Raw genomic sequence first — 15012 nt, 5'->3', positions numbered from 1 at the left:
AGATAGATAGATAGATAGATAGATAGATAGATAGATAGATAGATAGATAGATAGATAGATAGATATAGCAGCTGAGTAAGTCAGGGGAAGATGACAGTAAGCAGCATTTCTGTGATAGCTTCTGCTTCAAATGTCTGTCCTGACTTCTTTCAATGATGGGCTGTGCCATGGAAGTCTAAGCCAAATGAACCCCTTCCTCCCCAAGTAGCTTTTGGTGAGAGTGTTTTATCACAGCAACAGAAATCAATCTAGAATAGGTACTCTCTTTAAAACAGCATCATAATGAAGTGTTTGGTATTGACACTCACTGAAGGACAGGATGTATAGACAAGCACATCAATGGATATCTGATATGTAATAAAGGGATTTTACTAAGACAAGAGTTCTGGGATATAGCTGAGAAGCACACAAGTGCCTGTTGCAAAATTCTAAGGCTGGTTTCTGGTTTACACCCAAGAGTTTCTAGTTCAGCAGCCTAAGATAGGGCCCAAGAACACACATTTCTACAAGGTCCCAGAGGAGCTCACATTGTGGGTCAAACCATCTCTAGACAGAAGATAGTGCCAGGAGACCTCACCCTAGCTGTACACCAGTCTTCCCTGGGGTCTTTTAAATAACGTCTATGCATGGTTCTTGCATAAAGGCTTTGTGTATTGGCCTGGAGGGTGGGGCCCTTTTACCGGAGTTAAGTGTTTCTGAGTACTATAATGCATGATCACAGGCGAAATCATAGCTTCCCTTTGGGGTATCTAGAAAGAACACAGCTTATGTCCTGCTACTATGTAGATAGAGCTTTCATGAGACCACCCCCAATGTTTCATGTATGGAGTGTAATTCTCATTACAAGGCACTAAGAATGTAGAGACCATCTGGCTATGGGGTTGGAGGGTATCCTTTATGTGTGATTAAAGTTAGACAAGGTCCCAAGGATAGAACCCCCATACTAAAATGCTGGTAGCAGTATTAGAAGAGGAAGATGTTGGGGAGACTGCACAGACAGAAGTTGATAAAGTGCTTGCCTTGAGAGCACGAGGACCCACACTTGATCCACATAACACACATATAGTTTTAAAATGCCAGCATGGTGGTACACTCTTGTAATCCCAGTACTGGGGAGACAGAGATAAGCAGATCCCTGGGGCTCACTGGCCAGCCAGTCTGGCCTTCTTGATGAGTTCTGGAACTCAGTCTGTAGACCAGGCTGGCCTCAAACTCAGAAATCTGCCTATCTCTGCCTCCCAAGTGCTGGGATTAAAGGAACGCACCACCACTCTGCCTGGCTTAGTAGAGGACATCTTGTGGAACAACTCAGGGTTCTTCTCTGGACTCCACCTATACATACGTGCCCCAGACCCATGTACAAATGTACATCTACATACATAAGAATATGAATACACAGATACACAAAAATAAAGAGGCAGAGAGACTAGACAGAAATATACACGTTAACCCTGCTATTAAGCTTGCACTCTACGGTGTCTGGATCCCTCCCAAGTTCAGCGCAAAGTGGAAGACTCTCTTTCTCAGTGGGCTACCTTTTCTCTGTCTGACCTTATCTGGGGAGCATGGCCCCCACTTTCTCTACCCCTGAAAAGTCATGTAGTCTATGGTCAAATTACAGGTTCATCTTCCTTCCTCTTGATAAGAAACTGCCGGGCAAGTGCCTGAAATTCCTCTTCATGTAAATGAAGCATTTCTAGATTCTTAGCCACAGTCAACAGAGTACAGCCACCCTGAAAACCCCTATCCATTCCCCAAGGTTGATATAGCCATTGTTCACCCCCGAAATGAAAGCAAGCTGTTTCACGGAATACTGTCTAAAAGAACTGTAACACTGAAATCCTCAGAGAACATCCTCCCTCCAACTCCTCCACCTCCTCCACCTCCACCCCCTACACACTCTCACAGCAGCCTGGACCCTGAGAAAGAGAGCAGACCATGGAACCACACATATCCGTGCTACCTATCTTTTACCCATGACTCATCATGCTTCTTTTTTGTCTGCTAACAAAGTTACTACCAGATGCCACCTCTGGATCCTCTTCACCTATTACCATGAGTTACATGAACCTTTTTTCTTTATAAAGCAGCCTGAATCTGCTCTTCCATTATGGTAATGAAAAGAGACTGACATCAGCCTCAAAAGCCACTAAAGAGGAGGCCATTAGTCCCTCCACTGGAATTGTAGTGTAGGTATGACAGTGGTCTGGCCTGTCTAGAGGGACAGGGCTTGTCATAACTCACATCTGTCCATTTCAAGCTGCTCTGTTTTCTAGGAGTCACAGAAAATAATTACTAAAAGAGAGACATCTCTGGCACAATGGCAGTTTAAAATAAATATGCATATTGATCACCAGCATAATTGGTTACTACTGTCTTTGATTTTCAGTAGGAATATTTACTTCAATGGTCTAAGACATCGTCACCTTTTGTTCAGACTACCTTCCCTCTTAGTGGGTCTCTTTGTTCCCATTCTATCCACCATTCAGCTTCCAGAGACTGTTCTGTTCAGTGAAGAAGCCAGGGTGATCACTGACATGCATGTATACATGGCCTGGGGAGAACTTCTAGGGACCAGTCATTGCAGGCTGTGCCCAAATCCCAATTCCTCAAAGTATCTCCAAGTTAGGTCCCCTCCAAGATCTTCCAGGTCCCCAGGCCATGCTCTCCCTGGCATGTCACAAGTTCCCTAGGGTCTGCTCCACAGGAGCACTTCATCCCTTCCCACCTCAGGCCCTTGGACACACATCTCTTTACCAAGACAACATGGACTTGGTCTTCCCATGCATGCCCTGATCCTTCCACTCTCCCCTCAGCTATCACGACCCTCAGCTGGCATCAGCCAGCTTTGTGACAATCTCCTCCTTCCAACTCTTTAGGGTGGAACTCTCTAATTTTCTTGTTATTTAGTTGCACATATGTCCATTTCCCCACTAGACAATAAGTTGGATTGTTTGCTAGTTATGGTTGTATTTACCCAGTCCTGACTAGGCCGTGCCATAAAGCAGGCTTTCTATTTTTACTGGATGAGTGAATTATAAAACAATAGCTCCTGGCACTGAGATTGCTCATTTAAGTAAGCACCCGAACTCCGGGTTCAACAGAAATAGAAACTGGTTCCAGTCTGAATCTCCACGTAGACGTTTCTGTGGAGTCAGGAGGTACTGATGTGTGTCCCATAAACTTTACTTGAGGCCACCGTTTGGGATGATGTGCCTTTGCTAAGTCCAATAGGGCAGAGAAAGACAGAATGCAATCACCTATAACCAGGTCCACATAATCAGAGTGATTTAAAATGGCCCAGATTTCTGTGAAACAGGATATTCACTGCAACCAGTTTGGGATGGCTCAGGGTATCTGAACCAGTAGGCAAAAGATGTCCCTCTGATTCACTCCTTAAGGTAAATTTCTTTGAAACAACACATCCTTTTTAGTCCTTGCTCCTCCTCATCCAGGCTCCGGGTAAAGCCAGCCCCTGCTGTCAGCCCAGCAGAGTACCCTTCGAGTTCACAGACAGGAAGTGGCCTGAGTCCAAAATCACCAAAAACAGCTAGTCAGATCATTAAACTCAATTTGCTGATTTTTTTTTTCCTGATGCAAGGTGGCATCAGTGCCGAGGTCCATTTACAGGCAGCTATTTTTCTCCTGGGGACTTTATTGTTCAGACTGAAGCAACTGCTTTGGATCTAGTTCGTGCGGGTGAGTTCCCATGCTCTGGTTTCATCTCTGAGAAGCTAACCCAACAGTGAGCTTGGACTGACACATTTGCAAAAACAGGACCTCAATAAAAAGCAAACATGAGCACATAGCTGTCAGCCTGTCACCTGGACATCAGCTACAAAGACAAAGCATGGCGTTGTTAACTAATGACATATTACACTATCACCTCAAATTTATTTTCTACTATGCAGATCCTACAGTTGTGATCTATGGCTTCTGCATTTTCATGTTATTTTTTTTTTAAAACTGATTGCTTAAATTCTTATCTTGATACAATCATTTTGACCTCTTTCCACACATGCAGAGATGGAGGCCAGTTCCAGCTAATCACAGCTGGCACCGTCAGCTAGCCTTGTGCATGCTCATCCCTTAATAGAAACACTTTGGACCACTCTGTCATTCGTACGTTGTCCAACTCACCTTGCCGACATCTCTGGGGAAAGGCTGTCTCTGGTTCTCTGGGATCAAGATGGGGGACACCACAATGGACCTCTTTTGTCTTGGGACGGGAGATGTCCTTGCAAATTTAAAAATATCCTAAAAGAGACAACAAGATGACTTGATTAAGATCTCCCACAGATGGGAAAGTATCAGCCTGCCCTGGGACCTTACGCTTTGTTTTGAAGGACACAGTGTGGACACTGTCAACTTTATCCTATCAAATCTCTTTAGAGTGACCAAGTTCTTGGTTACAATCACATAAGAGTTGATGTTGCAATTCACAATGGCCATCATTAAGCCAGTTAATTCCCATTTCTGAATTATCTACTTAAAGCATCATATTGGATTAACACTTCTTTTATGCTGCATAGAGTAGTCTTAATCTGCCAAACAGCTAGAAGTCACCTGGTCAGCAACCTAAGGGACTTTCCAGAGAGCCTGGTTCTCTTCATGGACAGCTAGAGGAGCAGGGATGATTGACAGTGAGTGACAGGGCTATACCCACTTCCAACTGTCATGGAGATGCGGGTGATGTTTTCCCAGAGGACAAGTGCTAGGATCAGGAGTTCCTCTGGAATGCATCCCCAAGGAAGTAACCCTACTTCACTCACTGCATGCACACTCTCAGGAGGTCTGCATCTAGACAATTATCATAATTAATTCTTTGAGAATTTCACACAATGTGTTCTGATCCTGGTTGCCCCAGCTCCTCCCCCTAACTCCTCCCAGATCTTCCTTAACAGCCAAAGTTGTGTCTTTTTATTTTTAAAATAAATTCAATAACCCACTGACTCCAATTTGAGGCTTTATACCTTTTTAATTAAAGAACTGTGCTCAACAAAGGAAACTATATCATTATTTTATGTCAAGTGTTAATGTCACATTATCTAGAAAGAAGGAAACAGAAAGATAAACATACCGGAGACCCACAACATTGGTAAACCCAAGCTAGACACTACTGCCTCAGAGAGGTAAGAAAAAGGAGTGGTGACATGGAAGGGGGTTAGTACAATCCTGATCTAATTAGAAGGCTGTGGAAAAAGAATTGAAAATAGAGTATCCCTTTTAATATGCAAATCAAGTTCATCAAATACCACATGCTAATTAAAATTATCTTCTGTATCATCAGAAGCATGCACTTCATACTTCAAGTCATAGTGAGCTCCCATCAAAACAATATGGTAAATAATAATTTCATGACATCACTAGCCCCTGGTCCATCACTATGTATGTGTGTGCGCCTGTGTGGGTGTGTGAGAGCGAGGGGGGCAGAGTGTATGTGTATGTGAGTGTCTGTGAGTGTGTGTGAATGTGTGTGTGTGTGTGTATGTGTGTGTGTGAATGTGTGTGGGTGTGTGTGCATGTGTATATGTGTGTGTGAGTACCTGTATTTTATGGTTTTTAAAGAGAAAACATACACAGCAAAGTTAAACAAGAAACAAAACCAGTTAAAGCTTGTGAAAACCTCCACAAACACTCACAGTCTTGATTTTTCTTGGAATATCGACTAACAGTCTAGTGGAGAGCCATCGGGCAATATTTGTTTATCAAGAGCCTTGCAAATATCCACAGACTTTACTTCTGTATTTCCACTCTAGGAATACAGCCAGGGGCTAAGCTCAAAGGAAGAAAAGAAGACACAGAACAACGCTTAGTGAGGCAGGATACACAAAAGGCAAACGTGAAAAACAGCCACATATTGAGTAGCAAGGATACGATTAAACATGGGCCTAGTGTGGGAAGACTAAGTCCCCCACAAAATGCTAGAATAGCAATATAGCAAATGTGGATCGGCCAACATGGAGACATATGTCTCAGCCCTTATATCTAAAAAAATTCTCCCGGGAAATCCATAGCTCTCTTTAACCAATGAAGAAAGCTTGTGCAGATTATGTAAGAACTACCCCCAATTAAATTTGTGTAACTAGCAGGGACAATACATATCACAAACTATATTTCTAAGCAATATCTTGTTGGGTCTGTTCTAGATTGTATGAACTGTGTTATAGAAGAAGAATATATACACACATATATATGTATATATTTATATATATATATGTGTGTGTGTGCATATATATATATATATATATATATATGTAAATCTCAACTAAGGAGTAAACTGTGTAGAACATGGCTGATTTACCAAAATGGTATTTCTGAGTGGAGAAAATGAAGCCACAATCAGATACTTCACAGACCAGAATAATTGTTGCAAGCCTATCAGTTTTTTTCCTCGTCATGTTTATTTTCCAGGAGAAGATGTGAGCTGTTATTTTGTGGGACATATAATCAGTTCTGCAAAATGGAAAGCACTCTGGAATTGGACTGAACGGCACTGTGAATGTGCTTCACACTACTGCCCTGTGTGCCTAAAACTGCAAGGCCTTGTAAGCAGTGTGCAACTAGGTCCCGCAGAAGGACAGCGACTGGACCTCTGAGCCACTTCTCCAGCCCCTGCTTACAAAAATGGTTCCGTTGGAAAAGCATTTCCCTTTCGAGTGCAGAAAGATGTCAGAATTCACTTTCAAATCCTGGACTAAGTGGTGTGTGCTTGGAATCCCATCACTGGGGAGTAGAGACAGGAGGATCACGGAGACTCCCTGGCTGGGAGATCCTGCCTCAGAGGAGGTGGACAGTGTTTGTGAAGATGACACTCAGTGTTGTTCTCTGGCCTCTACATGTGAACACATGCACAATGTGCACTTACGCACTCGAAAACACACACGTGCATAAAATGATCGGTAATTTCTAGGAAAACAATACTCTTTATATATAGGTAAAGACAGAACACTGAATTCTCTCTCTCTCTTTCTCTCTCCCCCTTTCACTTCTACACCCCTGTGGGGTGTGTGTGTGTGGTGTGTGATGTGTGTGTGTATGTGTGTGATATGTGTGTGTGTGAGTATGTATGTGTGTATGAGTATGCGGCACACATGTGTGTATGAGTGTGTGTGTGTATTTATGGACAACAGTGAAAAGCACAGAGAGGATAAAACCAATCAACCAGGAACTCAGCCAACTGAACCAAACAATGTATAATAACCCCAACCCAACTCAAATGGAAAGAAACCAACAAGCCAGCAGAAAGGAATAGGAAAACCAGGAGACAATGGAAGAGAGGATGGATTCTATTATAGAAAACTGAGGTGTAGCATCTCCAAAGACTGTTGCTTTACTGAGGTATGGCAAAAGAACAGAACCTAGGTAAAATATGCGATACATGCAAATCTCATTTACAGTTAAGAAAACCAACAACTTCAAGAGCCGCCCATGAGTGAATGGGTAAGACCGGCGCTGGGTGAAGATTTAAGGCGCCATGCATATGTAAGGGCTTGGTGATTCAGAGCTATAATAGAGCCACAGAGGCCTCCGTTCATTACGGCAGCGTGTGTGTAAATGTGTCCAATGCAATGAAAAAGCACCCTGTGTCCTCAGCAACAAACTTTCCATTGTTTGTGATAAAGGGCTCACTTGTGTCTGCAAGCCTGCTGAGGGCGATGCTGTTGTTCTGGGTACCCCTGAGCCCTATGCCTGCTCCCGATGTCCCTCTCTTCCCAATACAGCAGCCATTAAAGATGCAGTACCAGTCCACCTCCCACCTCTCCCAGCTCCCTAGATGTAGGGTGACAGGCTCAGTAGTGTCTGTCTAGATGTAAAATGCCAGAGCAAAGAAGCAGAGAATCCCGGGCCTTGGGAAACAGTCTCTGAGGCATGGAGGAGTTGGGCCATGCGCATGCGTACTGACTCTGAGGGCGTAGAGGCACCAAGAGAGAACAGCTGGGCAGGGCAGCCTTCTTCCTTCCATTCCTAAAACTCGCCCCTTATTTCATGTTTCCAGGCTCATTGCTCTGCCCCTGCCTTTGCCATTTATGTGAACACACATCTGTGTATCTGTCAGCAAAGACCCTCAGTGCTTGTGGCTGGAAAAGCCTCTGGAGGGATCTGTGCTGAGGCATCTCTGTCACCCTGTTTGTCCGGGAAATCATCTTGTGCCAAGAAGACATTGAATTTTCTTTAAAGGCAGGGTAGGAAGATGATGGCTGGCAGGGTCGTGGGATGGCGTGCAGCCAGGCAACCATTGGAAACTATGGCATTCACGGTTTTCAAGGACTGTTGGCATGCAACAGTAATAAACGAGAAGTCACCATCCCTTGGACTCTCCAAGTTCTGCCTTTCCAGAAATGATAGCCAGTGATGTCTGATGAGGAACGCCACTAATTGGAAACTTTGGCAGTACTACGGTCAATCTGAAACTGGGGGAAGGGAGTAGTCAGAGATGGATATGTGTGGGAGAATCGTGGCCAAAGTATATCATACACTCATTTGACCACATCCTTGATGAAACCTATTTCTACATACAATCAATGGATCACAATTTAAGCAAGAGAAAGTAAAAATTTCCAGCGACTCTAGACAGGTCAATGCCTTACTGAAATCACTTAAATATCTGTTGAATGATCCCTCAGAAGTGACAGTCGCAGCCAACTGGGCATATGAAATGTTGCTATAGGTTATATCATGAGGTGTGAGAAACAGTGGGAGCAAGGTGACCCCAATGAAATCCCTATCCTGAGAATCCCTGGCCTCCACATTGGCTCCTTTAGTCTTGTCCAGGCATTCTTAGACCATTATTTGGTAAATTAACCATTTATTCATTTAGATGATCTCAATTATAGAAGGAAATATTTACCTCAATCTCCTGTGTCCCTTTCATTTTAGTGTAATGAAAAAAATGTACCACAATATTTTAAAAAAAGAAGAAAGTATATGTAAACACTCTTATATGTGTGGCTGAAAATGTCATCAGGCACCCAAATGTGGGGCACTGTGGAGGGACATTCCCGGGGTCCCAGGTCATTTGGTTTTGGGATGTATGCTTAGGATGGGAAGGAGGTTGCTGCTATGGAAAAAATAGTCAGGGCTGCAAAGAACTTACAGGTTCTCTGTGGGTGTTTAGGGTCTGAGAGGTGACTTGAGAAGTTTCTGCTCAGAAAGATCTTTTAAGAACACTACCTGCCCCCCTTTAGCATTGTACAAGCATCTGTATGATCAAGGATAATGTCTCCAGCACCCCTGAGGCAGGGAAGACCCAGGAGGTGTGGTTCTTAATGCTGTCGCTGACCTCAGCAGGAACTGTCCCTCCTGGACCCCACCCTCTTCTGCATGGCCAACTCCATCTAACCTTCTGCTCTCCGCTCTTGTCTCTAACATCAGTTCAAGATTCTTCCTCCAGAAAAAAGAGATGAAAGGAAGGAGCCTGGTTTCAGGCCTGGGGACTGCACAGAAGGCATATAGGCTGAAGGCAAACACAGGTCAGCATTGGTGGGAACAGGAAGCAGGGAGAGTTGGTGCCTGGGAAGCTCAGATTTCAGGTCTCCCCAACACACTAGACAGTTCTCTCCTCACTAGGGGAAGCCTCCTCCACAAGGCTGGAGTCTGACCTTGACTTGGCTGCCTCTTGGGTCTGGGGTGGAGAGGTGAACACTGAAGTTCACTCACTTAAAGTCTCTTGTTCCCTCACCTATTATACCAAGTCCAGCACCGTGTTCTAAAAGTTGGTCTTAAAAATTAAAATGCAAGAACTGCAGACACAGGCCCTGGATATTTTCTCTAAAGTGTCGGCTTCCTTACATCGGTGCTGCCAGTTAAAAAATAATCCAGAGTCTCTGGCTTCAGATAAAAATTTGCCAAACAACACATTCAAGACACAATTGCCTCTGAAATATTTCATGAGGCAGGAAAATAACAACCCAATCAGGCTCCACTCATTCCACTGGAGGTGAAAAATGTTTTAAGCATATTTAGATTCTTTAGTCAGAAGTCCGTTCAACCACGTGCAACGGTGATGGGGACATAATGGAAAGAATTTTCTTCAATCTACTCTGGCATTGATGAAATATTCATGCTAAATAGCTACTTCTGAGCACCTGGAGGGATCTGGCAGCGTTTTACAAATGGGCTTGTTTTCCTAATACACACACAGCCCCTTGCCTCCTCGGCTGAATTAATCTGAGTCCGTGTTCTAGGTGTAAGAACATAAGCTCCAGTAATGTTTTCCGAATCTGGAAGAGTTCAAACTCAATAAATGGCCTTTAAGAAAGCCCCTCCTCATAAAGACCCCTCTCTCTTGATTCCTTTTTTTTTAAATTAGATATTTTCTTTATTTACATTTCAAATGTTTTACATTTACATTTTACATTTACATTTTACATTTCCTGGTTTCCCCTCTGAAAATCCCCTATCCCTCTCCCTTCCCCTGCTCACCAACCCACCCACTCCTGCTTCCTGGCCCTGGCATTCCCCTACACTAGGGCACAGAGCCTTCACAGGACCAAGGGCCTCTCCTCCCATTGATGACTGACCAGGCCATCCTCTGCTACATATGCAGCTGGAGCCATGGGTCCTTCCATGTGTACTCTTTGGTTGGTGGTTTAGTCCCTGGGAGCTCTGGTAGTACTGGTTAGCTCATATTGTTTTTCCTCCTATGGGGCTGCAAACCCCTTCAGTTCCTTGGGTTCTTTCTCTAGCTCCTCCATTGGGGCCCCTGAGCTCAGTCCAATGGTTGGCTGAGAGTGTCCACCTCTGTATTTGTCAGGTACTGGCAGAGCCTCTCAGGAGACAGCTATATCAGGCTTTTGTCAGCAAGCACTTGTTGGCATCCACAATTGTGTCTGGATTTGGTGACTGTATATGGAATAGATCCCGAGGTGGGGCAGTCTCTGGATGGCCTTTCCTTCAGTCTCTGCTCCACACTTTGTCTCTGTATCTCCTCCCATGGGTATTTTGTTCCCCACTTCTAAGAAGGACCAAAGTATCTACACTTTGGTCTTCCTTCTTCTTGAGCTTCATGTGGTCTGTGATTGTGTCTGGGGTATTTGGAGCTTCTGGGCTAATATTCACTTATCAGTGAGTGCATACCATGTGTGTTCTCCACATCCATCCATTTGCCTAAGAATTTCATAAATTCATTGCTTTTAATAGCTGAGTAGTACTCCATTGTGCAAATGTACCACATTTTCTGTATCCATTCCTCTCTGTTGAAGGACATCTGGGTTCTTTCCAGCCTCTCTTGATTTCTAAGGCTACCACAAATATGCTGACCAAAAGCGGTATAGGCAGACAGGGATTTATTTGGCTTATGGATTTGGGCTCCAGTCCATCACTGGAGGGAAGTCAAGGCAGGAACTGAGCCATGTCACAACCAGAGTGAAGAGCAGAGAGAAATGAATATATTCCTGCCACATGCTTGCTGGCTGCTCATGTTTGGCTGGCTTCTATCACTCTTGGGCAGTGCAGGACTCAGGAAACAGTGCCGCCCATCTTCAGGGTAGGTCTTCCCACTCCAGTTACCAGCTAAGACAGTCCTCTTCAGACAAACCCACAGGCCCATTGATCTGGACAATTTCCCGGTAGAGACTCCTTTCTCTGGTAATTCCACTTTGTGACAAGTTGACCTTTAAGATCGATCGTCATACCTACCCATAGAAGGACAATCCCTTGTACTTCTAGTGGGTATGTGCAGCGTGTTGGCTTTGGGTTCCTGCCATGACAGTCACACAGAGCTACCCACAGAATGGAGAACCCTCTGATCTAGCTCATTGACCCACACTTCCCTTCCTTGTCCCTAGTTCCTTTGGGGATACTTTCTGGTCACTTCAGGTCAGTGCAGACATATTGTTTTAAGCTTTAGTAGATGGTGTGTATTGGTAAACGCTCTCACAGCAAGCCTGCGGCATCTCTTCTTATTCCAAAGGCTCAGGGTGACCTCAGGGAAGACACGGGCCTACCTTTTACTCATCACCTGATACATTTGTCACTGGAGTGGAAGGGATGCCAGCTCCCTTTTCCCTGGCAGCCCAATTACCTCATTAGCTGGCAGGAGACCATGCTGGCTGCCAATGTGGACAGTGCTGCTGCTACCCAGCCGGCAATGAAGCATGATATCACAGGTGCCAGCCAAAGGAGACAGTTAGACAATAGTGATGGTGCTGGGCTATTCTGGGGTGGATACGGAGACAGCATACAGCTTTATCAACTGGATAAGCAGGTGGTTCTGTCCTTTGTACTTCTCTGGTGGCATGCCTCTTTCTCAGACATAATAATATATATTTAAAACATGTTTTATTTATTTGTGTGTGCACAGGCCCCATACATATATGTGGAGGCCAGAGGGCAACCTCCACACCAATTCTTGCTCCACTATGTAGGCCCTGGGGTTCAAACTCAGTCTTGGAAGTAAGTGTCTTTACTGCTGAGCCGTCTTTCCTGCCCAACAGGAACTTGTGGAAGGCAAGGCAGTCAGTCCTTTTGGCCTGGACCCACTCTCTGGATTTGGTCTAGTTTCTTTGTTCTCTTATTTGTTGTCTATTTGTCAGTTTGGGGGGGGGTCTTTGTAATGGCTGCAAACTGTAAAATTAGAAAGCTATTTCCCAGGGCTGGAGAGATGGCTCAGGAGTTAAGAAAACGAGCTGTTCTTGCAGAAGGCATGGGATCAGTTCCTTACAGCAACTCTAGCTCCAGGGACTCTGATGCCCTCTTCTGGCCTCAGTGGACACCTGTAGTCATGTGGTACCACGCACGCACGCACACGCACGCGCACGCGCGCATACACACACACACACACACACACACACACACACACACACACACACGTCTTTTTTGTTTGTTTGTTTGTTTGTAAGAAAGCTATTTTCCACCCCAGCTGCCAAAGTCAACTGCTCTCCTTACCCCATCAATTTTTAAATATTCTCTATGACCGAAGCCTGGGACTGATTTTCTCAGAGAGTTATTCCCAGTATTTACACTGAATAATCCCCTCTTCTGAACATCTGCATTGCTTCTATGTCACACCCTGCTACTATCCCTGCTATCTCCTTTCTTGAAGATGCTTTAATTAAGATGCCAGGGTAGCAGTAGCCGGCTTCTGCGATAACCTCTTTTATGTTGCTCTGTTCAGCGGCACCTGGAATCGGCAAAGTGTCTTTTATCTCCTGGCTCCGTTTCCCTCTCCTCCCTTTGTTCTATGTTTCTTGTTGGATCACAGGTCCTCACATTTTAATTCATCCCCATCTCTCTTCCACACGATGCCATTTACATTAATAAATTCGTCTCCACAATGACTGGCACGCTGTCGCCTGTCTCCCGTCTCCCCACGCACGTCATTGATTATCGTGTCCTTTGAAGATTCAAAGGTGCGTCAGATCTACCATGAAAAGGGACAAGGGAAAAAAATAATAAGAAAGAAAGAAACACATTTGATATTCTCCCACATCTGAGTCTTCTCTGGGCCGGGTGGTTTTGATGTCGAGATGGTAAAACAACTGCTTAAGGAAGAAGTGTGCATAATAAATATTCAATTGCTGTGTAATTCACATTCTTCCCTAAAAGGCACGAGGGCCTGCTCCTCTTTGGAAGTCACGGTTGGCAAATGTAGACACTATTTGATGGCTGAGCTCTGAAAATCTTCTCTGGAACCCGGCAAGCTACGTCTGCATCCCAGTTGCTCTTTGAACTTGCCACGGGAAATGATGGTTCCACCTCATTTGGTTTGCTTCCCTTCCACATTGTGCTCTTGACTGCTCCACGGCCATTCAGAAATATCTGCAAGCCGGTGACTTCTAGTGCCCAGAGACGGTGTTTTGAGTTTGCTCTGCATTAGGTGTGGACCTTCTGGATGCCTCTGGTCTACACTCACACAACGTTTGGGACATCCCACTGAACTCTGATGTTCCAGATGAGGAGACTGAGGCTGGGGAATTTTAAACATGTAGCTCAGGCACATAGGCCTTGCAGAGTGGAGGATGCGAGATTTGAACTCAGGTCATTGTATCTGATGTCTAGATAGTAATCGGTTCTGCCTCTTGATAGCTGCATGGCTCAATTTCCCTGTGAATAGTTTTCATTATTGAAAGAAGTTTACTCAATCAATCGTTTCCAGGGAAACAATCACATTTATCTGTGATCTGGTTCTTGGGTTCAATCTTCAATGCCTCTTTTGAATTTAACTGCCCCTCCTTATTCACAGCTACCACTCTGGTCTTAGCCAAGATCAGTTTTAAAAGTTATTTTTTTTTTTACGTGTCTAAATATTTTGCCTTCACATCTCTATTTGTACTGTGTACACAGTGCTCACAGAAGCCAGAGGAGGGCATCGGATCTTGTGGAACTGGAGTACCAGTGGTTGGGAGCCACGATGTAGGTGCTGGAAGCTGAACCTGGATCTTCGGTGAGAGAAGCCAATGCTCTTAACCACTGAGCCATCTCTCCAGCTCAATATCCCTCCCCCCATTTTGTTTTTGAGACAGAGTCTCACTGTGTATCCTTGGCTGTCTCCGAGCTCAGTATATAGAGCAGGCCTCTGCTTCACAGCGCTGGGACTAAAGATGTTTAGCAGCACCGATATGTGACCTTGCCCCTGTGTTTCTCCCATCCCAGCAGCTAGAGTCCTATTAAAATAGAAGCTGAGTGAGTTCACTGTTCTTGTGGGACCTGCTAATATTGGAGTAAAACATATGTTTTCATTGTCCCAGGACATGCTAGGTAAGGTACCCCATGTCCCTGTCACCCGAACTCCCTGAAGACACTCTGTCTCGGTCTAACTGCACAGCACAGACATCTTGGGGTATGTCAGATACATTCCCACTTCAGGGCCTTTGCACTGGCTGTTTTCCTCATCCAGAATACATCTGTCTTATTTCTTATTGCTGCTATAATGGACTATAGCAAGCACAGCGGCTAAGATGGTACAGATTTCTTAGGTTATGCTTGCGAGGGGAGGGATAGGTGTACCAGCAGGCTAGAATAGTCTGGGACCTGGGATGGGTTCTTTTTTTTTTTTTTTTTTTTTTTTTT

The 15012-nt window shown here is 44.6% G+C and overlaps 1 protein-coding gene across 1 annotated transcript in view; it reads right to left on the bottom strand.

Annotated features, from left to right (window-relative positions):
• Cdh13 (cadherin 13) overlaps positions 1-15012 on the bottom strand; it is a 1053312-nt gene that overhangs the window by 559609 nt on the left and 478691 nt on the right. Inside the window, exon 4 of the mRNA XM_031341534.1 lies at positions 4141-4257. Coding sequence (XP_031197394.1) covers positions 4141-4257 — 117 coding nt within the window. The remainder of the gene's footprint in view (positions 1-4140; positions 4258-15012) is intronic.

Source organism: Mastomys coucha, unplaced genomic scaffold (assembly GCF_008632895.1).
Source record: "Mastomys coucha isolate ucsf_1 unplaced genomic scaffold, UCSF_Mcou_1 pScaffold22, whole genome shotgun sequence".
Classification (NCBI taxonomy): domain Eukaryota; kingdom Metazoa; phylum Chordata; class Mammalia; order Rodentia; family Muridae; genus Mastomys; species Mastomys coucha.
The sequence above is the reverse complement of the archived record's forward strand: the minus strand, read 5'-3'. Positions and strand labels throughout refer to the sequence as shown.